Source organism: Pararge aegeria, chromosome 16 (assembly GCF_905163445.1).
Source record: "Pararge aegeria chromosome 16, ilParAegt1.1, whole genome shotgun sequence".
Classification (NCBI taxonomy): Eukaryota; Metazoa; Arthropoda; class Insecta; order Lepidoptera; family Nymphalidae; genus Pararge; species Pararge aegeria.
Window position 1 is genome coordinate 12465445 of NC_053195.1, and position 23749 is coordinate 12489193.

At 34.5% G+C, this 23749-nt stretch overlaps 1 protein-coding gene across 1 annotated transcript in view; it reads right to left on the reverse strand.

Annotated features, from left to right (window-relative positions):
• Nucleotides 1-23749, reverse strand: part of LOC120630422 (low affinity immunoglobulin epsilon Fc receptor) — a 127840-nt gene that overhangs the window by 43351 nt on the left and 60740 nt on the right. The window contains exons 2-3 of the mRNA XM_039899649.1: nucleotides 17908-18200; nucleotides 2025-2103 (exon numbers count right to left, since the gene is read on the reverse strand). Of these exons, the coding sequence (XP_039755583.1) occupies nucleotides 2025-2103; nucleotides 17908-18200 (372 nt within the window). The remainder of the gene's footprint in view (nucleotides 1-2024; nucleotides 2104-17907; nucleotides 18201-23749) is intronic.

The following is a 23749-nucleotide window of genomic DNA, read 5'->3' on the forward strand; positions in this document are numbered from 1 at the left end:
ATAAAGATGATAAGTTAATTATAGGTCATCTTTAATATTTCGAAATAGGTCGCAAACGTGTTAATTTATTTTATTATGTCATCTCATAACATCAATAACAGGATGTATTAGTTACTAATGTATGGTATTTTTTCCTGATTTATATTATAATTATTAATTTATTACACAATTCATATTGTGCATAGTAATTAACTATTTAAGGTCGGTCATAAAGCAGCGCATTTCGTGACATGCGTAGAGAAGTAGTGGCATAAAAATATATCGATAACGAAATATTGATTTTCGACATAATATATTTAGAGACCGCGATATAGTTCTTTAATAATCAGGAGAAACGGTATATGAAAGAAAATAATGCATGACAGCTTTCCGAGTAAGGAGCACAAAATCCTAGGTTAAAACCTCCAGTTAGGAAGTTTTCTGTATCAACCGCTTGCTTTGGAGACGACTAGTTGCGAGTCATTGGTCCTAATAGTTTTATTTTATCAGTCATGTTATGATAAATATCGCAAAAGCTTGCTTACTCGCAAATCAGCGTGACAATATTTTTTTATATTGTGTCACATTTTCTCATAAATTTAGATTTATTTTACCTTTCAAACAATGGTAGGTAGACACATAATTTCAAGATCTAATTAAAATCCCATTCATACACCGTTCGATATAACACGACCGATTTATCGATATTATTGTCTAGAGATATCACAGGTTTACAATTTATTTATTATTATAATAATGCTAAGAACGTTTCGACAAATGTATACATACAAAAGTAGGCACATTGTTGAATTCAATTATTTTGCAGACACGCCCACTTCAGTGACACTAGGAAAACATGCAAACATTTTTTGTCTGTTAATATCGGTAGCCTTTATATGTCAATCATATTACAGGAATGTACAGATTATAAGGTTGTACGTAACGGTTGTACTACTTAGTAACTTTTGTAACATACAACATTTTCGATGAGTATACAATCATCTCGTTATGCCCATCCGAGAATGAAACCCGGGATTAGTCCTGGGACAAGGGAAGTATATAAAGGTTCTGTTTCATAATTATCTATGCCGCCTTGGAATTAAAAAGTATCAATTTAAAAATGTGTTACGATTACCATGTCATACCGAACATCCAGCCAGTTGCTGAAAATGAAAACCCATTATTTAATAGTTCTTAATCCGAACCGCGAGCATTTGCTAGTAATATTTCAGTAATGTGATCACTTGGGACATCGTGATCCTTATTTAAACATGCAAATTACATGCAGTCATTAAATTATCAGTAAGTACCCATATTTTAATTCAAAATCTCGGCGTTATGACCCTTCCTAAAACGGAAAGTAGATTTGGATTTTAGAGTTGTCCGTCTAGTTTCTTTGTCGATAAACACAGTCAGACATTGCACAAATCTAAAAAAGGGCGTTGGTTTTGCTATGTTCAAACTTAAAACTTACCAACTACTTAATACATAATACATAATATGCCAATTCGCTTTAAATCTGTGTTAATTTTGGTCATTGAATTCAAGAGTGTTCCCATGAAGGCAACTACTTAATAATGTATCCATAATAAGTGGTAAAATTACAGTAGGCACACAAAACCAGAGATCCCTCTATTAACATTCTACTGCTGGGCGCAGGCCTCCATTCTCACAGAAGATACGCTTTTAGAGCATAGAGCTACCACGTTGCTCATATGATGATTGGTGGGCTTTAACTATTATCACAATTAAGTAATAATAACCGGAACCGACGTCTTGATCTGCTCTTCGCGATGATGGGGTTGGTACCACCGAGTTCCTTACAACGTGTTGGTACTGAAAATTCTTTAATTAAAAATATACAATACCTAAGAATTTTTGTCTCGACCCGGGATTCGAACCCAACACCTAGTGATCCGTTGTTGAACGGAATCACCATCGAGATTCACGTCACAAATTGAGGAATTGATACGTATAGATAATTAAGGTCCAAGGAACGCAAAATTAACACAGAATTTGAAATACAAGTTAATCAATTTGCTTACGATAACTATTCTCCGACTCGCCTTCATAAGAATGGCTGCTATACTTTTTACTCCTACCTGAAACAATAAAACACAAAACCTTGAGACTAAATCGGTACCTAGATATTAGAGTGTACAAAGACGTGGACATTTAGGACGCGCACAGGCGTCAATAACGCCCTAAATTAATAATGTCGCCACATTCCAAAATTACAACACATATCTGCGGATCGATCTCCTGAATATGAAAATTTGAATCCATGGGTATATTTTTCATAGTGGCTGTCTTGTTTGGCGAGCTAAATTTTGTTTGTGCATCTTAATGTATCAATAAATAAGTAAACCATAAAATAACACGATGAACAAACAAATTATTAACTGGATTAAATATTCGATCTATTTTGTAAAGTTATGGTTTAATAGATTATTAATTTTCATCGAAAACCAAATGCCAAAAAATTACCGTAAATCTAATAGAGCAGCTACAAGAAATTGAAATATAGTTCAAGTAGCTTTAAAATTTAAACTAAATTGTACCCTCTATCTTGCTTTTTGTGTTCATTTCTCTGTTATTCCTTTTTTTGGGTGTACACTATTCATTTAATGAAATCGATCGATCACGGAAACGAAGGCTCTAGGCCCGAAGCTGCGCCCCGATTGCCCTTGTTACGTTATTCTGAAAACCCGCACGGTAAAATATCGCAATGTGCTAAGGCTTTTATTTTACAGATGATGTGATTTACCAAATATGTGCTCACGGCTTTAAATGTATCCGTAGGTGCATATTTGGTTAATCTACTTTAGAGTGATTTAATGGCGGATCTTCTGTTGAAACAGCAGTGTCATAAAATATTTACAAAAATAATAATCTTCAAAGCTATTAACTGACACGCCTATCCGATTCATTACGGTATGTTTTGTACTCGATATATGAGTAGTTAAAAGCCTACATATCAAAACTGAATCAAGCTAGCCTGAGTAGATAGGTACACTCGTTGAGTTTGGATTGAGTAAACTTTTTGTACGTCAATCTTTGTAGATCGACTGTCGTAACGGACAGCGATCCTGCCCTCTGAGTCCAAGGCTGTGGGTTCGATTCCCACAACTGGAAAATGATTGTGTGATGGACGTGAATTTTTTTCAGTGTATATTATAAGTATTTATGTATATCATTCATAAAAATATTCATCAGTCATCTTAGTACCCATAGCTACGCTTACTTAGGTGCTAGATGGTGAAGTGTGTATTATCGTAGTAGTGTATAAAAAATAACCTTCGTTATTAGCTTTTTCACGAATCACTGCCGGGTACTGACCTTTTCTCTAATATGGTGAGAGAGGTATAGGCCTCCTCTCTTATAGGAGAGAAGGTTTTAGATTATTATAACCCACCAACCGAGCTATGTGGTTAGTCAATAGACTAACCACGTAGCTCGGTTAGTCAATAGACTAACCACGTAGCTCGGTTAGTCAATAGACTAACCACGTAGCTCGGTTAGTCAATAGACTAACCACGTAGCTCGGTTAGTCAATAGACTAACCACGTAGCTCGGTTAGTCAATAGACTAACCACGTAGCTCGGTTAGTCAATAGACTAACAACGTAGCTCGGTTGGTTGGTTCTAACGATTATTATCACATGTTAGTTATAATAAACAGCACGGATTGTTTCACTTAATCTACGAGGCACCTCAAGCTAGGCTGGTAGGTATTACATTTTTTTAACAGAAATCCCAATGGCTCCCAATTCTGCTAAAAGCTCGAATAGATCCGTAACATGCTTATCACTAGACTATAGAGGCGGTAAGACCAACGCAACAGTTAACTCGATTCAAACTTCTGTATAAGTACCTACATTTCTGAAAATATTTTTTTGTACCACCTTAGTATGGAGACAGTTAATGCGTTTTGAAGAAAGAGTTTTACTGGTAGAATGTTACTCGGGTTTTAACAGTTGTTAACCTCAGATTTTCTTATTGTTAAGCAAAACGCCTTATAACAATTTAATAAAACAAAACGCTACATGAGAACCTATTAGTCGAAAGCGAAAAAAAAAACAAACATTATAGAGAAAGCATACACACGATACGACATGAGAGTTAAAAATTATCAAAATTGTTCGTTCTATGACACATATTAACGAGTTCATATACTCATTGACATAGATTATAAGTCGATGCTTCTTTTGAGTGTTTATGCATCGCATTCATGTTTAATCGTGGGTTTTATTTATTCCACTTTTTATGACCGAATAATATTTAAAAAAAAAATCTTACAAATAAGGGACTTACAAAAAAACTGTAAAATATTTGCTTATTAATCTTTAACTGAACGCTAAAATAACAAGTTTTATCGGTAACAGCCTAACATTATTTCAGCTAAGCCTAAAGCTTAGCGTAGCGTTTTGTTGCACAGTTAGTTGAAGCTATGGATGAAAATATGTTAATATATTTTCAGTTCGCTGGCTCAATCGACACGGCTTTTGCGTACATATCCACTATGACTGCATATTTTAATCACTTAAAAATCCATCGACCTGAAATGTAACTCGGGTCTGAATTATTACGAAATGCTCTAGTTTACATACCAAATGATTCAAACCTATTCACTTGTGGATAAAAGCACGTTGCTTACTGTTTAGTGTATACTTTTTATACTTCGCGAAAGCCAGACAAATCTGTACGGTGTAATTTTTTTTACTCTATCTATAATACACATAAAAATAATATATATTTAATTAAACAGAAATTGGACTGGATTTAACATTAAATATATTTATTATGATTTTCGTCTTGGGAAGCTTTTTAGTAATAATATCGATATTAATTTGTTCTGTAGAACAAAAAACATAATAAAGCTGAAGTGCAGTGGCGTGCACTTCATATATGTATAGAAGCACTGCATACCCTAAAATTTTCGTATGACTCATAAATGCGAAGGATTTTTCCATTTTATGGCACCTTCCTTCTTTATGCATACCCTGGTCAAAAACCCTGTGCACGCCACTGCTGAAGTGTTTTTTATTTTTGTTTGTTTTAATCTCTGGAACTATCAGTCAGATTTGAAAAGTTGATTTTCGCATGTGTCTTATTCTTGAGTGTGATCACAACAATTAACATCGCGCTACGATTCTAAGACTAAGAACGAGCGGCCAAAGCGACGCGGTGGGTCATCAGTATTGGTTGAAATCAGTATTTGTTCACGAACGAAGTTGCAGGGAGGTTCCCTGCAATGTTGTTCGTTAGTGATATAAAGACGCGAAAAAATGACAGCTCAATACAAACATGACTTTTTTTGCTCAATTCTATAAATTGTTTTGAAATTATTATATCCGAATGCCGGCTACATCAAAATAAGGCTGGAATCACACTTCAAGTAATTAAACGCCAACCGTTACAATACTACAGCACGAGCCATCTTTTAAGAAGAGAAATGAAATTATAGCTCGACAATAGTTGTCGGTACGGTCCAACCAGCGGAGTAGGTAAGCCACAGGGGCGTAGTACCTGAATCCTGGTGGAGGGCAGCGGTAGCCACTGGTACTGTGGGAAAGCGCAAGAACGATATGTTCTGAATCGGTTCACTAACAGAATTCTACGGACATTATGTCTGTAGTACCGCGATGTAGAAAGCAACGGGATACTACTACATTATTTATTCCCACGAGAGTTGAAGGATGACAGCAAAGAAAAAGAACCATCGTCAACCACGACCACTCTGTCAAGAGTGAACGACTAAGGAGGAAGGAGGAGGAATTTACCTTAAAAAATAGAGTTTTTTTTTTACGACAATTTTAACTTTTACAACAATAAACCAACCATTAAGCACAATGAGATAAGTATAATAAATATAAGTATACGATATTTATTAAAATATTATACAAGGATTGTATAATATTTTAATAGTTTATTGCATAAACTAAAACAACCAGTTAAAGAAGACGAGTTTTGCCGCAAAAACTGGGATATGGGTAAGAAGAACAAGAAGGATTTCGTAAAAACATTAAACTAAATTTTGAGTATTCATGTTTTGCTGCTTGTAAAATCAAGCGTTTGATGACGTCGGATGATTAGCTCTGTTATTAATGTGGCGGGATTTTAAAAGTGCCCCAAAGTTTTTAAGCCAGCTGCATTGGTGTGATTTGCTACATAATGTGTACAGTGTAGCCCTATAAATGTTGTTATATAGATCAGCGATACGTCATAAAAACATTATAAAGGATCTGGTAAAAATTTCAAAATCAATTTTAATAGTGTCACGGCGTCGGATTTTGTTTCGGTTGATAAAAAAACAAGCGTGGCGTGTTATAAATGTGCTGGTGTCTTAAAAGTGCCCCGAGGTTCTTAGCCAGCTACGCTGGTGTGCTTCGCGGTAAAATTTATAGCTCGAAGTGAAATCGTTTTAAATAAATAGGGCCAGGGTTCGTTCACTGGACCCCGTAAAAATAAAATAAGTAGAGCGCTACTCGAACAATAGTCTTGGTATTTGTTTGTACAATTTTGGTATCGCATAGGATGTTATGTAATATGGAATAAATTTCTTTTCAACAGACTTCAACACTCAGGTCATCCAACAAAGCCTGACAAATGAATAGGGTTCGGTTTTTTTTTAATCCTGCCTATGCTTTGAATTTGAAATTTCGTGGAAATTCACTCCTTAAACAGAACACTAAATTTTTAATGAAAGTACCGTGCCTAGCTTATATTATTTGACTACATAAGATACTATAATGTTTTAGAGGTTTTTTGTCTAACAATTAAATTTACTCGATGTAACTTCGTGAAACTTTAGTTAGGTATATTTTGTCTGTTACGTTTCCACAATGTGCATTTTCAGGTTTGTACCTATAATTATCCTGTATAGTTGGGTAAGCAGGATCTATTCTTTTTGATTGATTATCCTGAAGAAATATTGTTGCTTTTTTAAGAATATGATGTATATTATAAACCTATGCAGAAATACGGACTATCTATCTTTCCTTGCTTTACAAATACAATTATTTCTGGCTGAAACCTTATTATTATTGAGACAAGTTAAATAAAGCCTATGTTACTTGCCAAAAGTGTACTTTTGTATAGGCGAATGAATTTTTGAAATCGGTTAAGTATTCTTATTAATTACATACAAATATGTTGTTTGAACCTCAATGGGTAGATGTCATCAAACATACATACAAAACTTACAAAAGACAGCAGTAGACGTGCATCAGAACATTTGCCATAGGTATTATACAAGATTTGACATCTATATTTATTTAAAAACTTATTTCTGGTATTAGGATGCCAGTTAAAACATCAGGAGGTGCGAATTATGTTTCATATAAATCTCTAAACTAACTAGATCAGCTGCTCTTAAAATAGCGTTATCATTTTCCAAAGGATAGTAGGCACTTTAATACCTGTAAATTTAGTTATAGATTTGTGTACAACAGAATTGGCAGCACTCCTTGGGAAGGTTTAAATATATATATGGATAAAATATACAAAGAAAAAAATTATTCCTCTTTTTCATTATAGAGAAAAGTAGAAGATGTAGATAGGTATAGAGAACTAGTGAATGCAATATTCATTATAAGTACTGCCTGGTTCCACCTTTAAATTGTTTTTTTTTTTCAAACTAAAGGTTTCTGCAAGTCTTTCCAATTCCAAGAATTAAGAAATCTAAAGCTCCGCGGAGTCTATTGTTAGTATAATTCCGACCGCGTACAAAATTAAGCGCTTATTTTGTTAGGAGCAGTCCAAAGATTATCTCTGAAGAAATAATTTTAAAGCTCAGCCTGTGAAGCTGTAGACTCCAGGCTTGGAAATGGGTCAGAGCTTTAACGATGCTCCTTTTTTTACACTTTTTCGCATCCATGTCGCGATGTCGAGTTGCTGTGCGTTTCCATTGGGTGTGAAGTTTAAATGATGATTAATGGCAGCTGGGCCCCATTGTTTATGATCTCAAGTAAACAAAAGATTTGTTATCCAATCATTTAATAGATCAATCGAAGAGAGATTGGATACTGTAAAGGTACCCCTTTTATCGTAAAACAAGTAAATACTAATAATTTAACGAGAGAGATTTAGTCTTAATAATTTAAGACGTTTGGAGTCCACCAATCCACACAGGGCCAGCATGGTGTCTACCATATACGGCCTCACCCATTTTCATTGTGTATCTATGCATACATGGTGTGTCTATGCTCTTAAACTATCTCGATATACCGTCGTCCTTATCTTAACTGCCTAAAACAATATTTAAAATAAATTGTCCATCTTGACATATGAACCGTCGCTTATCATCTGCTATATATAACAGACCTATACAACAGAAATGAACTTTAGCGGCCAGTCAGAAAGGTAATCACTTGTTGGCGCGTGGCGGGACACTTGTTTGCACAACAGTCCGTTAAAGCACTTAACGGGTCGCTAAAGTAACAAACATTGGTTGGTGAAATCGTTCCTTAAACGCACATAACCTAAGAAAGTTAGAGGTGACTGCTGCGATTCAAACTTGGCCCGTCGAAAGTTAAGTTGAAGTCCTACCCACTGGTCTATTGCGGTTTTAATTTCGTGATTTATAGAAAAAAAATTGGTTGCCTGTAAAGTCGGTATACGGGCGAAAGTTTTACGTGACAACGACTTTGAGTGGTAAAATAATTTTAATGTGAATATTCATTCGTATAGTAGGAAGAAGGATGAAATAATAGTAACAATTTAAAACATTAATTTATACAAAGAATCTCGCACTGAATTTCATATTAACAAAATTTTATTTTTACCTTTACACATACATACGTATTTATATACAAATATACATACAATAACTTGCAATACATTTGCGTACAATGAAACAGCGTTTACTACAAAGGGACGCGTGCCTTTCACTTTTTATGTCTGTCTCTCTCGCTCTTAGGCGGGCGCGTGCCTCTCACTCGCTCTTATTGTGAGCGCATAACGTGAGCGGAGCGTAACGCAGTTTCTTGAAGTGTCACCCGGCAAACCAATTTATAAGACGTTGTCACGTCAAAAATTACGTCACTAATTGTGTTCTAATTGAAGAGAATCTTAGTATTGGTGTCGGATAGTATAAATCTCACAGTCAACACCCTTATTATATGAGGAGCCAAACTCATGCCGGTAAAAATCCCTTGACGTATCCATACATTGGAAACGCATACTTTGTTGAAAGCTGCCGGCATTATGAAAGAATCCAACCCGTCGGGAAATCAGTGGTATGCCATAACGTTGAGATGAAGTGCAGTTAGGACATCAACGTTCTTGTGAACCAATGTTTTAGAACTCATTTAGAAGTAATTGCATTTACTTATTTTTAGATAAAGAGAGAGTGAGAGAGGGTTCGCCGCATTAGAGGAGCGTGCTGGGTCAGCAGTATGGTTTTTATAGGTTGAGGGTTTACTAACTTCTTCTCAATTCGTGAAGTGATATGTAATTTACAACCATAACTGTTTTTGTTTTAAGATGACAGACGACTTAGTTCAAAAATTATACAAAATTTATGGTCATTAAGTCGTCTTTAAAACCAAGTTTTTAAAAATTTCCTGCCATTAAAATTGGGCGCGGTTTCACCTAATTTCAAATATTATACGATGTACAAATGATTTATCATCAATCTCAATTCAATTCAATTCTTGTTTATGGCTTTTGTCTGTGCCAACTGGGCACAAGGTACTTCGCCAATGTCTTGTAGATGAAGAAGGCACGAAGGAGATTGATCGGTGAAACTAATGAAAAGTTAATTTTGAATTTGTACCAAGAAAATCATCATCAATCTCAATAAATACATAATTATTATGTCAAATGTCACTTGTACTTAACAAGGATCACTTGTCACTATGTCGTTATGATTTTATTGATCAAGAAGTTTTGTTTAATGATAATAAATAGAAATGTCTATGTATTTAATTAGTCTCAAAATTATAAGCAGGTTTAAGCTAACGCCAAAGAAGAAGTCCAACACGCGTACGCCAATTTATCACCTCTTCGAAGTAGGAGAGCTTTTTGAGATAGAGCTTCGCTGAGGCAGCCATGTTTATTTTTGCCACCACGCAGCATTGGTTGGAAGGGCGTGGTTGCCGGTGTAATAACAGGTACATGAGGCCTAATACCAACGCCTCGGGTCAATGGACACAGGACACATGACTTTTTAAGACGCGTTTCTTGCATGCCCTGCATTGTTGCTCTGTTTATAGGCCATTTGCTTGAAATGATATCTTTTAAAAAAGGGCCAATCATAAACACGCCAGAATAAGCACAAGCTGCTTCATTAGTCTTGTTATATTTAGGGATAAACATAGATAAGAATGCAACTTATCTGTGGTTAACGACCTTATAACTAAATATCTGCTATCCGTCTGTCCTTCTGTATCTCATGATCCGCAATAGGTAAAGAGTTGTAGAGCTGTAAATAATGTACGTAAGTCAATAATATATATAAGTATATAATGTAAGTAAGTAAATAATGTACGTAATTTAATAATATACATAAGGTATTAATGTACGGAAGTAAATAACGTTAGTGAGTACATAATGTACGTTAGTAAATAACGTTAGTGAGTACATAATCTACGTAAGTATATTACGTTAGTGAGTATCTAATGTACGTAAGTAAATAATGTATGTAAGTAAACAATGTTCGTAAGTAAATAATGTACGTAATTATATAAGCAAGAAACACATAAGTATAAAATGTAAATTATATAAGTAAATAACTTATCTTAAGTAAATAAAGAGAGTAAGTAAATAATGTTATTAATTAAATAATGTTCGCAAGAGGTAGAGTACTTTACAACTCTCTGCCTATTCAGCCTGAGCTCGTCAATTAGACCAATTATTTTTACAAGATTTTCATATACGCATCTTTATGACAGTAACGTCATCACATCGCAATTTGTTTAAAAGCGACGTTTACTAATTTATGGAAAACTTATCTTGATTTATTAGCGATACCACACGATGTCAAGGTTAATTTGAAACGAAGATTCCTTACTGATAATGAAATATTATAATGAGACCAAATTGGAATTGGACTATTCGGTATAAAACCTTGCTATTTTAAAATATGATGAATGATTTGATAACTTGGAGATTCTAATTAGCTAAATTTAAATATAAATAATATGTTTCCGTTATGCTATGCGTATTTATAAGCAACTTTTTACCACAGAGGTTAACAAAAGTAGCATTAAACTATTTTGTTATTTTATCGTGATTGCCTATGAGAACCATGATTTGAAATAGTTTTATGGTAGACTAAAAGCCTCCTACCAGACCAAGTAAAATTTATAAAATGGTAAATGCTAAAACTGACCCTTTTTAAGAGTGGAGAAAACAGACTTCGTACTCGTCGTAAGAACGTAATCTCTACTGCGCCAGAAAATGCGACAAAGATTAAGAATGCGTAAAATACGCAAAAAGAATAGTTTAATACAAAAAACATCGAAAAAATCAGGATCCGTTTTTTTCGACTATTAGCTAGAGATGCGATCACGTTTTAAATGGAAAATAAAATAAGTTCGTAATAAATGTAAAATTAATGTCTAATTCAGCTGATTGAAAAAGTGGTCAACCTTCTATAAGGTTAGGTTAGGACGTAAGGTTAGTCTTTTTATATTACTTTTTGAAACAATTTATAGTTTAGACGTAATAATATATTTATAATAGCCGAAGGAAATGTCATCTCAACAAGTTCTTTAAAGACATGCCTGTAAAACAAGGCGCGCCCGATTCCTAATCCTTTTTTAAGTAAATAACTTAGCAACTTAATAAGTACATTTTATAAAAAAAGACTGCAGTCTGCATTTATAAATATACTCAGATTATAAAGGTATATACGAAAGTTTGGATGGATGGGTATTTGTTACTCAATCACGCTTGATAAACTGAACGCAACGTCTTTAGTCTAGGATAGTACATAGGCGCGTTTTCATTCCGGAAAAATGTACGGTTCTCATGCGGTAGATTGGTGATTATGATTAGTGTTGGAAAGCGTTCAATCAACACCAATTTTGTGGCCACCGACTACGCCTTTTTGTTGAATATGATATTTGTTATTAAATCCGATTTTAAAACTGTTTATAGGTAAGCAAATTTACTTGCTTTCAGCTATTATATAGCGCAGTTTTAGATTCCTATAGAACTGAAACTCTCCGGGTTTCAGTTTTGAAATTTTTTTTCATTATTTACGGGGTTTGTGTATATACAATATAAAATAAATATACACAATTATAAAAGTAGCTACCTTTTTTATTAAGTACGAGTAGTTATGTTTTTTTTATATTCCACTACAAACCAAATCGCTAAGCGGCCCGTTTTTGGCGGTAGGGTGGTAAAAAGCCACGGGCGGTGCCTCCCACCAGAGACATTTCAGAAATTATAAATTCAAATACAAAATGTCTTTTTACATGGCATATCACAGGCACTTATGAAGCGTTTATACATATATGTTTACATAATTGTAAGGGGATGGTGATAACTTTGTTCGCCAACTTAAACCTAAAGCTATGAGGGTTCCAAACGCGCCCTGGTCTAAGAAGAGCCCACAACAAACTTAGCTAGGTAATTTTTTTTTGTTATCACCATCTCATAGTTTATTTATATTAAGCTTACACATTCCTAAATTGCCTTACACGATATTGAAAGGGTTTTTAAATTTTATATATAAAATATATTATGTTAATTGTTTTCAATAACGCCACTTAAACGTTCGAACAGGTTTTCTTTCAAATAAGAAGCTTAAATATTTTCTATAAAACTGTCGTGTTTATTTTCTCTGCATACTATTAACTTTTTAGTGAGTCGATGAACCGATTAAGTCGAAGGTCGAGCTATCCCGCCTGGAAAACCTATCACCAGTCATAATATAGATATTAAATTATATCTCAAATATAATAACAACATATTAAAACAACTAATTAGGGTTCCTTGGTAACGTTAAGCAAGAACCTACTTGACGATCTCCTAGCGCAGGAATGAGTGCTGTGGTTTTAAGTGAGTGATTCCGGGTTCGATTCCCAGCAGGGAAAACTTGGAACTTTATAATTCTTTCTTTCCGGACTTACTTACGGACCAAGCAGAAAAGGAGTCACCAACTATAAGAACGCAAGGAGCAAGTTTCATTGTCACCCTGTGTTCATAAACACAAGACTTAGCTGCGTAGGTGTTAACTCTCATCATATGGACCCAATATCGGTCCACTACAGGGCACGGGTCTCCTCCCACAGTGGGAAGGGTTTAAGGCCGTAGTCCACCACGCTGGCCCAGTGCGTATTGTTAAACTCCACATACCTGTGAGAATATCATGTAGAACTCTCAGGCTTGCAGGTTTCCTCGCGATGTTTTCCTTCACTGTCGAAGCAAGTGATATTTTTGATGTGAAACATCTATAGGCGGAGGTACCTGATTGTTGGCGTGGCGACACAGGCCGTGGCGACGCATATAAGATGGAATATATGTACTATACGTAGTGGAATTCTGGCGTTTGGAAATAAATATTTAAAATTTAAATAATTTTTTTTTAATTATTTAAACATTTTATGGAACATATTTGTAATGCTTTGTCTTTTACGCTATATCTGTTTCCTGTCGTGATTTGTTCTTTTGTATGCATATAACTTACATAAAACAATTTCAATGATTCACATCTACCAGGCGTGTCGTGACGGCTCACACATTTTTTAAATAAAACGCACATAATATAGAAAAGTTACAGATGCGTTCTGGAATTCGAACTCGTTTCCCCGAAAGTGAAGTCGAGCTTCTACCCACTGCGCTAACACCGCTTCACATATTTTAAGTAATCACTCATGTAATTACTCCTCCTCCTGTAATTACTGATCGAAACATAGCTATGCTGCTTGGCGGCAGAAAAAAGCACTACTTCTATTTCAAGAAATTCTACTACTATTAAAACTGTTCTACTACTAATTCAGCTTGAGCAGCCCCTCTCTCAAATCCAATAACAACTTAGATTTACGTTTTTCTGTCAACATTTCCCTTGCAATATTCATACGGAACCAATAAAATGCTTATAAAAATAACCAAGTCCTGTTTCTATCTTGATCTTTACAAATAAAAAAAAGTATTAAATTAAATAAATAAATATTAAATAAAAAAAGCGTCTGCATGAATTTAAAATAAATAACTAGCTCTTACGAAGCTCATATAATATATAATGACAATTTGTAAGACAGCATATAAAAATCCAAAAACATATTTGAATGTTTATTTATTATTATAGCCAAAAAAATTGTTAATATAATGCGTTACACCTAACAGGTTAGTCCACTATCATCTTAGACTGTACCATCACTTGACAGGTGAGACTGCAAGCAAAGGATAACTTGAAGACGAATAAAAAAACGTGTGTGTATTTATGTACACACGTTAGAAGTTATGCTTCTTTGGCAATTTAACAACATAAAAATCTTTTCTGACGCCTTATTCTACGTTTGTGGAGAAAACGACACTAACAATAAAAAAAAAGTATTTAATACATTGAAAGTTTCATTAAAACACATTATCTCATTATCGAACCACGAACTTTCATTGAACATTAAAATTTAAGATTATCGTACAATTGAATTTAATTCACCAGAATGAGCCCGCAGACTTTAAAGTGTAAATTGTCAAACCTTACAGCTAACTCCAAGATAACCGTTTTGTGACGGTGTGCGCGCGCACCGTAAAAAGTGAGCTGGCGATGACGATGTATTCCCCTCTCATTAGGTTTCGCAACTACCTTCATCCTGTTAAAATCGTGTGCGCGCATTTTGTTACATAGTATAATTTCACTCCCATGATTTTTCTAGCGCCGCTAAAGAAGTATAACTTCAAAAATTAGACACTCCACGTATAACAGTATTAGAATCGAGAAGCACTAAGTGTCCGCGGAATATCAACCATCTATGCGTCGATAAATTCGCAGGTAACTGATAGTTCAACATATAATGGTTGAAAGCTAAAATGAACTGGTTGTAGAGTATCAACGACCTTGCCAAGGTCCCAGAGAGTGTCATTAATTGCGGCTTAACAGCTTAGTGATACTGTAAAAAGAAATTTTAATATTCATACCTGATGGGGCGTTTCACCTCACAAGGCATAGGAATGGTAATTTATTTTATTAGTTTTATTTTAAGTAGGAGAGAAAGATCAATGATCTAAAGATGTGCTTGAACGTTTGCTTGGGAGTCATGTTCAAGCATGTTTTTGATGATAAAAAACTTATAGTTTTTAAAATATGTTTTTATTTTACTTTTTTGCTTTTTTTTCTTAATTGGAAAAGTAACAGTTGTAATTACTAAGTAGTTCAAAAATTAATTGACTTAAAACTAATAATAGGTTTCCACAGATAAGTTCTATATAAACAAGACAAAACAAGTTCTATATAAAAGCATATACTTAAGCCCACAGACATAATCCCATATAATCCTATATTAGTTATTTTGGACCTACCAATGCACAAGTTAAAGCAATGTGTTAAAACACATTTAACACAGATAAAAAAAAAAAAATCTAAACTGCAAATTGGATGGAAGAGAAACTGTCTAGTTTTTTGAAGGCTTCTTCCCGGTAGTCTGCCTTCTAAACCCGTGATAGCGAGTTACTATACCTAAATAGACCAGACAGTTTCAAAAGTACTTTTAGAGTAAGTCTAATTAAAATAGTTGAGTATTGAGTATCTAAATGTAAGACTTAGGCATCAAGCACAACATAAATACCTAAATAAATATAAATAAACAACGACAATACACAATACGACAATATGCCATGTAGCGCCAAAGTAAGCGTACCTTGTTTTATGGGTACTAAGATAGCTGATGAATATTTGTATAAATGTAATACGCATAAGTACTTATAATATAAACACAAACACACAGATACTGAAAAATGTTAATGTTCATCACATAAACATTTTCCAGTTGTGGGAATCGAACGCACGGCCTTGGTCTCAGAAAGCAGGGTTGATGCCCACTGCGCCAACCGGCTGTCGAACATGTTTGATTCAAAATCTACCAATAAGAACATAAAAGTTCTACCCAACCATAATCTGGATTTCAACAAGTTCTGTATATGCATATTACGATACAGAATATTAGGAATCATGTTTAATATGAAATGTGAAACACTAAACCTTAAACACAAATCAGCAAAGTCCTTTATGCAGGAAGACTTTGCTTATTTAGTCCTCGCCATTCCATCGACAGAAACTTTTTTTTTTTTTTGGCTCCTAACAAACATAAAACTGATACAGGTTTTATTTAATTATGTTGTTTAACTAATGACTAAAATTCCCCTATAACTTCCCTTGCCCTATTACAATCCCTTTCCTTAGGGCTTAGAGCATAACCGTCTGGACTCCTAAAGTGAGGAAACGAATATAAACATCACATGTAATTTTGTAAACTTACCTGAGTGTTACACCTCTGGTTTATAGTTTTCATTTTCGCAATAAACTTGGTTTACCACTTTGTGGCAATATTTTCATACGAGCCCATTTTTTTAACACAGAATTCTAATCTAGGGTTATCAACTCTCGTTTTTCACAAATTACGATTTCTTTAATGTTTTTCATTGCAAAATCTCCAGTCATTTTATTAATACGCTTTAACGAGCTTCTTAAAATTTATCCGGGCTTCATTTGTATCAATGAATGTATAATAAAAAGGTAAGTAGGTAGGTCGGTATACGATAAATAAAGTTATAAAATAAAATTTATTATTCGTAAATGGTTACCTTTAAAGTGCATTTGAATTTTTATCTTATTTCAATCACCAGAGAGTTAAGAAAAATGAAACATACTTTTATAACTTAGCCTTTTACATATTGCCGCATTGACAAAATGCTTCTAAAACAGCTGTTGAATATACAATTACATATTTATGTTCATTTTATAGAGGATTTTCCATTTTATGTAAGGTAATTTATAGAGTCACTGTGTCTGTTTATTTGTTTGCTTGTAACCAATGTTTGGCTCATTCACTGCACTTTGCCCTTTTAAGCGCAGAATATGTACCCTCGAGAAAACCGCAGACAAAGACGCAGGCAACAGCTAGTACTGAATTCGAAAATACATTGTTCTATTTTTGGCAACCCTAATTAGACCTAACGTCCATCAACATTGAGCCTTGCAATCCTTTGCTAGTTTGGAGGCTATACAATCAATTGGCACATTACAAGATGTTTGCTCAAGACAAATATTTATCCGGCAAACAAAAAAAACAGATCTTACTTTACAAAACGTGCGCAAATGTCATAAATATTCATTACACCAAGAAATAAACTCTAAATATAATAGTGACGAGTATTTTATTTTAATCGTTTGAATTTATTAACAAAGTGTTATGTTTAAATGTTATACCATAAATCGGTTGCCAAGTTAATCGATTTTATGACCGATAAATTTGAAAGGCACACAATGCTAATGGTTGTTGTAAAATTGAAAACACTTATGGTACCTTGTTATTTTTAATTTTTTATTCATTAGGCAACTAAAACACACAGTTGTTACCTACTCTAAATTGTTATAAAACATTAAAACGCGATGCTAAGTATGTTAAACGAAGTCTTGTCTCTTAAGTTAATTAGTATTTAAATATGTTTTCCTTATCAAGCAGGGTAACTAAGATTGAAAACATAAGGTCAATTTGTGACCTAATTGTAAAAGCGACACATTCTAATCAACGAAATAACATCCTTAAAAATACCAAGTTTTAAGGATTTTTTGTATCTAATATTCATATTTATATTATTTAACTTATTAATGTCTTCTGAATCTAATATTTTTGTTTTACGGAAATAGCAATATCAGACAGTTATCTTACCAAATTGTATGTTAAAACTTGTCGAGGATGAGAAGAGAGACAGGAAAGGTTTAAAATATTGTTTTTATACCTTCAGAATATACGGAGTTTATTTGCTCACTCTCAACGCTTTGTAAACTGTCATCTTCGACGTATTCCTGGACCTCAGGTGGGTCTGCCATTTCCGACATATCTTCCATTTCCAACTCCTCCGGTTCTGGAGCCTGCAGTTTTTTGGCCGATTCCCTTATCGTTCTTTCCTCGGTTTTCTTTGCCGGTAGAATGTCAAAGATGGAAGGGGCTCGGACATTGCCACTGGCCAGCCCCAATTTCTTCTGTATATATGCCTCCAGGATCTGCTGGGTAATTTTATTCTGCCTCGCCAGCTCTTGGGGGCCTGCGGGGAAATGAGAGTGACAGATAAAAATGACTGCGCGGAAAACCAATTGAGGAAAAGTTCGGAGGATAAATTTAAAAACAAATTTGACGTCATTTTTATCTGCTTCCCCATTTTCTCCGTATTTAGGGAGGGGTTAGAATTATTTTACATCTTTAAATATAAATAAAGCTCAGAGTTCATTTGTATTCATTAAGTAATTTCGTCTACTGTAGCCTCCGAACTTTGCACGAAATTTAATAACACGAGAGATGATAATAAAAAGCAAATGTGATTGAAAAGTAAAAAGAGATTCATTTTTAGAGTATCATTGAGATGTTCTACGGTACGCCTAAAATCAGGCGTATTATAAAGCAGGTTGAAAAATTATGAACATAAAGACTAAAATTAGAACTACTTGATAGACTTTTTTAAGTAAGCCTATTAAACCGTTTTTTAATCTATACGATTGTTATAAAGCTAAAGAGTTTGTTCGTAGGTTTAAACGCGGTTATCTTAGAAACTACCAGCTCGATTTCATAAATATTTTTCATTATTGCGTATATATCATCACGCTGCGATCCATTGTTCGTGAGGGTGTATCGAAGGTAAGGTACGTTTTATTACCATTTGTGCTGCATACTTCATTTGATGAAAAGTATCATCCCATGCTTAAAGATTTAGGTCTGCATCCAAACTTTTCAACCTACCAGCTTTCTTACATACCATCGCTTAAAGCAGTATTATTTTACTATTGTTCACGTTTATATTATTCCGAATTATAATCTTTATTTTTGTAATATATTTTATTTTAAAATAGTATATCTTTAAGCGAAGCAAACAGCGCTATAAAAGGGAAGGAATTACTAAGATATTGAATTATCCAGCGGGTTCTACATAACATCTTTATTACTTAATATCAAAAGGTTTTTACAATAACTGCTACGGTTGATGAGGTCCCAGTTTCATAACAGTGCCAAAATTGCTAGATATCAGTAAGTACCATCCCGAATATAGGAAGGTAGCATTGTTCACCCCTATCCTATAACTCGGAGAATGGCTGCACCCCATAGTGGAAAATTAATAAATAGATTGAGAATGACGAGCTATTCACTTACCTATAAATTAGTTAATTAGTTATCTACCTTCTCTACCTTCTCTACCTACCTATAAGTTATTAATGTTAGGATATTGACGCCGGACCGTTCAAGCATTTATATAAAAAAACGCCCTTGAACGGCCCACAGACAAAAAAATTGTAATGCCGGCACATGACTAACATCTGTACCAACCAGCAGGTATATTCAAACTTTCTAACAATATGCCACCATCGTAAATCGTTGTCATACTTAATCCTATCGCCCTAATAAGATTTTCTGGCCACAATACCATTGTTCGGGCTACCCGTAACAAGAACAATAGAAGTTTTATCAGATCGCTTGCATAATTGGTTGAATGTGAGGAAGCTTTTCGTACTTAATCACGGAGATGCGAGGAAGTGTGGGTACATGGCACAAATAACATTCAGACCTCGCATTGTCTGAAGGCAATCCCTTGATAAGGTTCAAGGTCTATTTTGTAGTTATATCTGTTTCAAATGTCAGATTACAAGCATGGTAACAAATAGGTATAGTGGAAATAAGAGTACATTGACCATTTATTCTAATTACATGAGAATGGTGGGTTTTAGTTGCAGTTATTATTTACAATGAAATTCTTTTAATTAGATTTTAAATATTTGTGCCTTTTGGAGTAGAGACTTTGGGACCGGAGGCAAGAGCTCTTTTTAAAGAATTATCGAAAAGGGTTATCGAGTCTACCGGTGATCCTTGAGCGGGCAGTTACCTTGGCCAACGAATTAATTTGGCCATCCGAAGGGGCAATGCTGCCAGCATCTTAGGAACTGTGCCTCGTTGCGGTGGTTTCGAAGACGTTTTAGATTTTATTTAGTTTTAAATAGTTTATTTTAGGTTATATTTATAAAACAATTGTTTTAAAAAATATTCATAATCCTGTGATTTAAATATTTGCACGCCGAAATGGTATAATACATATTCTGAAGCTCTGTTTTATTAAGACCTATTTTGTACTCATATTCCAGCAAATAAAAACATTTTAAATTCTATTCAGTTGCTCGTGGCACTGTGGTCTTATGAGTGGATACCCGGGTTCGATACCCGACAGGAATAATTTAAGAATTTGTAATTTGAGAATTTTCCTTGGTACTGTCTGGTGGGAGGCTTCGCCTACGAATCGTTGCCCTACTGAAAAATATGTGCCACCAAGCTAATTAGCGTTCCGGAACGATGAAGTGTGGAAACCCGTTAGGAATAAGGGTTTAAGGAGGAACCCTTTTAGCCTAAGTTTTAAGTTTTACGAATATAGTTATCGCCATCATCTCACTACCATTTACACATTTTTGTATTAAATGTACCTATGCATCAAATATTCTATCTATGTGCCACTTGAATATATATATTTTTGACTTTTGACTTTGGCTTTATACTATTATACCATATCCCTTTGTTTTGTGTTTGTTGACGTGGTGGGACTTCAACAAACACAAAACAAAGGGTGTGCAGGGACTCCCCCCTCTCGAGGGGTAACTGCCATACCCCTAATAGGTTAGCCCACTACCATTGTAGACTGTATAATTTCAGCAAAAGGGTTATTCTTATACAGGCAGGGAGCTTACAAATACATTGTTTAATAAATCAACTTGTAAAGGAATAAAAAAAATCCAATATGGCATGTTAAGATACTACTAAAGTGTTGTCATCACATAGTCGCTCGATGTACTTTAATAAAAACGCACTGAATTTTACCAGTACACTGTAAAACACATTTTTTGGGAATTTACTCAAAAAGCTGCCAATAACGCAAAGCACAACAAGTTTGCAGTGAGAAGTTCAAATTAGCTAGTTCAGAAATTTACACACAGGTGTTAAAGAATTTAACAGATTAATAATGTAAGGAGCTCTTAACGTTACGAAAGCCTTAACTGCTCGTAATAACCAAAATACATTTTTAGTTGAATGCCTCAATCCATTCTTAAAACGTTTGATCTATTGTTAATCACATTAATAAAATACATAACGAATTGCAAGATTTCCATTACGAATGTCAAGATTTCCTCATAAAATATGTTCTGATTCGGCAATAAATAAAAATTACACAATGTTCATTTCGCTTTTGGAAGAAGATGCAAATGTAATAAGAATTTCGCGATTATCAAATAAGGATTCATTAATGTTCGTAACCTCATTGTTGGAAACCCTTAAAAGAATTATGAGTAGGGTTGCCATATGTAAATAAAGTAACAAGGTTAAATGCCGTTTCAAAATTTCGAACAGCTCAAGTAATTTTTCTCAGGTCAAATTGTCATTTAAAGTACGTTTTGTAGGAATCTAGCTATGGAAGTTCCTGTATTGTGCATTATGTCCAGTTTTGACAGTAGTAATAAATTAAATCAAGTAGTTTTAACAGCGGATTATGCGTAGTTTCATTTATTTGAAGACAAAGCTAAATCCATACACGATATATATTATGTTGTAAACGTAGGTAATACATTTGAAGGGCATAAGGTATTTAAGTGGTGATATACTAGTTGCTAGAGCTATGACCCCCCATTCGGGAGGACTGAGTTCAATGCAGTCACTCAACTCTTACTGTTCGTGCGTGTTATAATTCAAGCAATGAAAATATCACTAACGAGCATTAACATTGCAAAGCCCTGTGTTAGCCCAGTGGGTAGGACTCGAAGGGTAGGAGTCGGGACTTCGACTTCACTTTCGGGGGGCCAAGTTCGAATCCCAGCTTAATTTTCTAAGTTATGTGCGTTTTAAGCAATTAAAAAATCACTTGCTTTAATATGAAAGGAAAGGTTGAGGAATCCTGCCGGAGTTCTCCATAATATTCTCAAAGGCCAGCGAGGCCAGCGTGGTGGACTGCGGTCTAATTTCTTCTCATAATGAGGGGAGACACGTGCTCTGTAGTGGGCCGGTAATGGGTCGAAAATTATGATTATGATATCATTAAATAAGGTACCTATAATAAACAAGTAAAACTAGGGATAAAATAAGTTTTTTATCGTCCCATCCGTTAAGCGTTCTGTGGCGTCTTCATTGCAGAATGGCCATCAATTAGGATTACCAGAGATCAGTTTCATTTTTTTTTTTTTTAATATTTATAGACGAGCGCTTGACTGCAATCACACCTGATGGTAAGCGATGATGCAGTCTAAGGTGGAGCGCGCTTGCCTAGAAGATGCCTATTCACTCTTGATTTTTTTCATACCATAATGAAAAGAAGACAAGCCGTGACTAGTAAAGTTTATACAGTATTGTACGGTATTGTTATTCCTTTGGATTCCTCTACATAATACAATTTAACAAAACTGATGGTAGTTTTTTAAAGCCTTTAATGTAGATACCTAATCCGGATAAGTAAACGTTTGACAGGCGACAGCTAGTATATAAATTTATCAAACAATATCATTATCATCAATCCTGTAGCAATCTACGGTTGAACGGTTTGGTGATCGCAGTAGATGTTAGTAGAAGTAGCACAGAGAAAGATGCTGCCTGTTATTTATAATATTTATATTAAAGACCGATGGATCAAACAGGTGCCAAAAAGTTCCGCGTTAGTTAGTCTTATTCTTCATATCGACCCATTAACGGCCCAATATGGTCTCCTTCCACAATGAGAACGGTTAAGGCCGTAGTCCACGACGCTGGCCCGGTGCGGATTACATTGTGGAGAACTCTCAGGCGTGCAGGTTACCTAATGATGTTTTCCTTCACCGTGGAAGCAAGAGATACATAACTTAAAACAGTTGGAGGTGTGTGCTGGGATTCGAACTCGGCTTTATGAAAATGTTGCTGAAGTCTTAACTACTTGGTTTTCACCGTTTCCGTAATGATCATGAAATGTCTTCTTATTGAGCGTTAAGCTTGTCCATATTATAATGCTACATAATACAAATAAATGTCTTTTATAACGTATCTATCTGTCTTTTATTTGGTGCCAAAGTGCGAGATTTAAAACTAAATCGTTATCGAATAAACAAATCATGCTAAATTTATGTTAATAGAAATAACTAAAAAGTCTAAACAAGGAAATGACGATTGGTAATTTATATAACTACGGTATAATTTTTAAAAGCTATTTTGAGATGCCACATAAATGTACAAAATTTGATACGAGGTAAGTTTTTGAGACTGGTGACATAAATCTATAGATAGAAAAGAAAGTTGTGTTAGTTACACCATTTATAACTCAAGAACGGCTGGACAAATTTTTATGATATTTGATTTTTTGGATTTCTCTCAGACCGGAATAAGTATTAAAATATAACATTCATAAAAAAAAGATCCGCGGTACGAAGTTCGCCGGGCAGCTAATAAATAATAAATAAATAAATATACTACGACAATACACACATCGCCACCTAGCCCCAAAGTAAGCGTAGCTTGTGTTATGGGTACTAAGATAACTGATGAATATTTATTATGAATATAATATATTTAAATACTATTATATAGATAAACACCCAGACATTGAAAAAC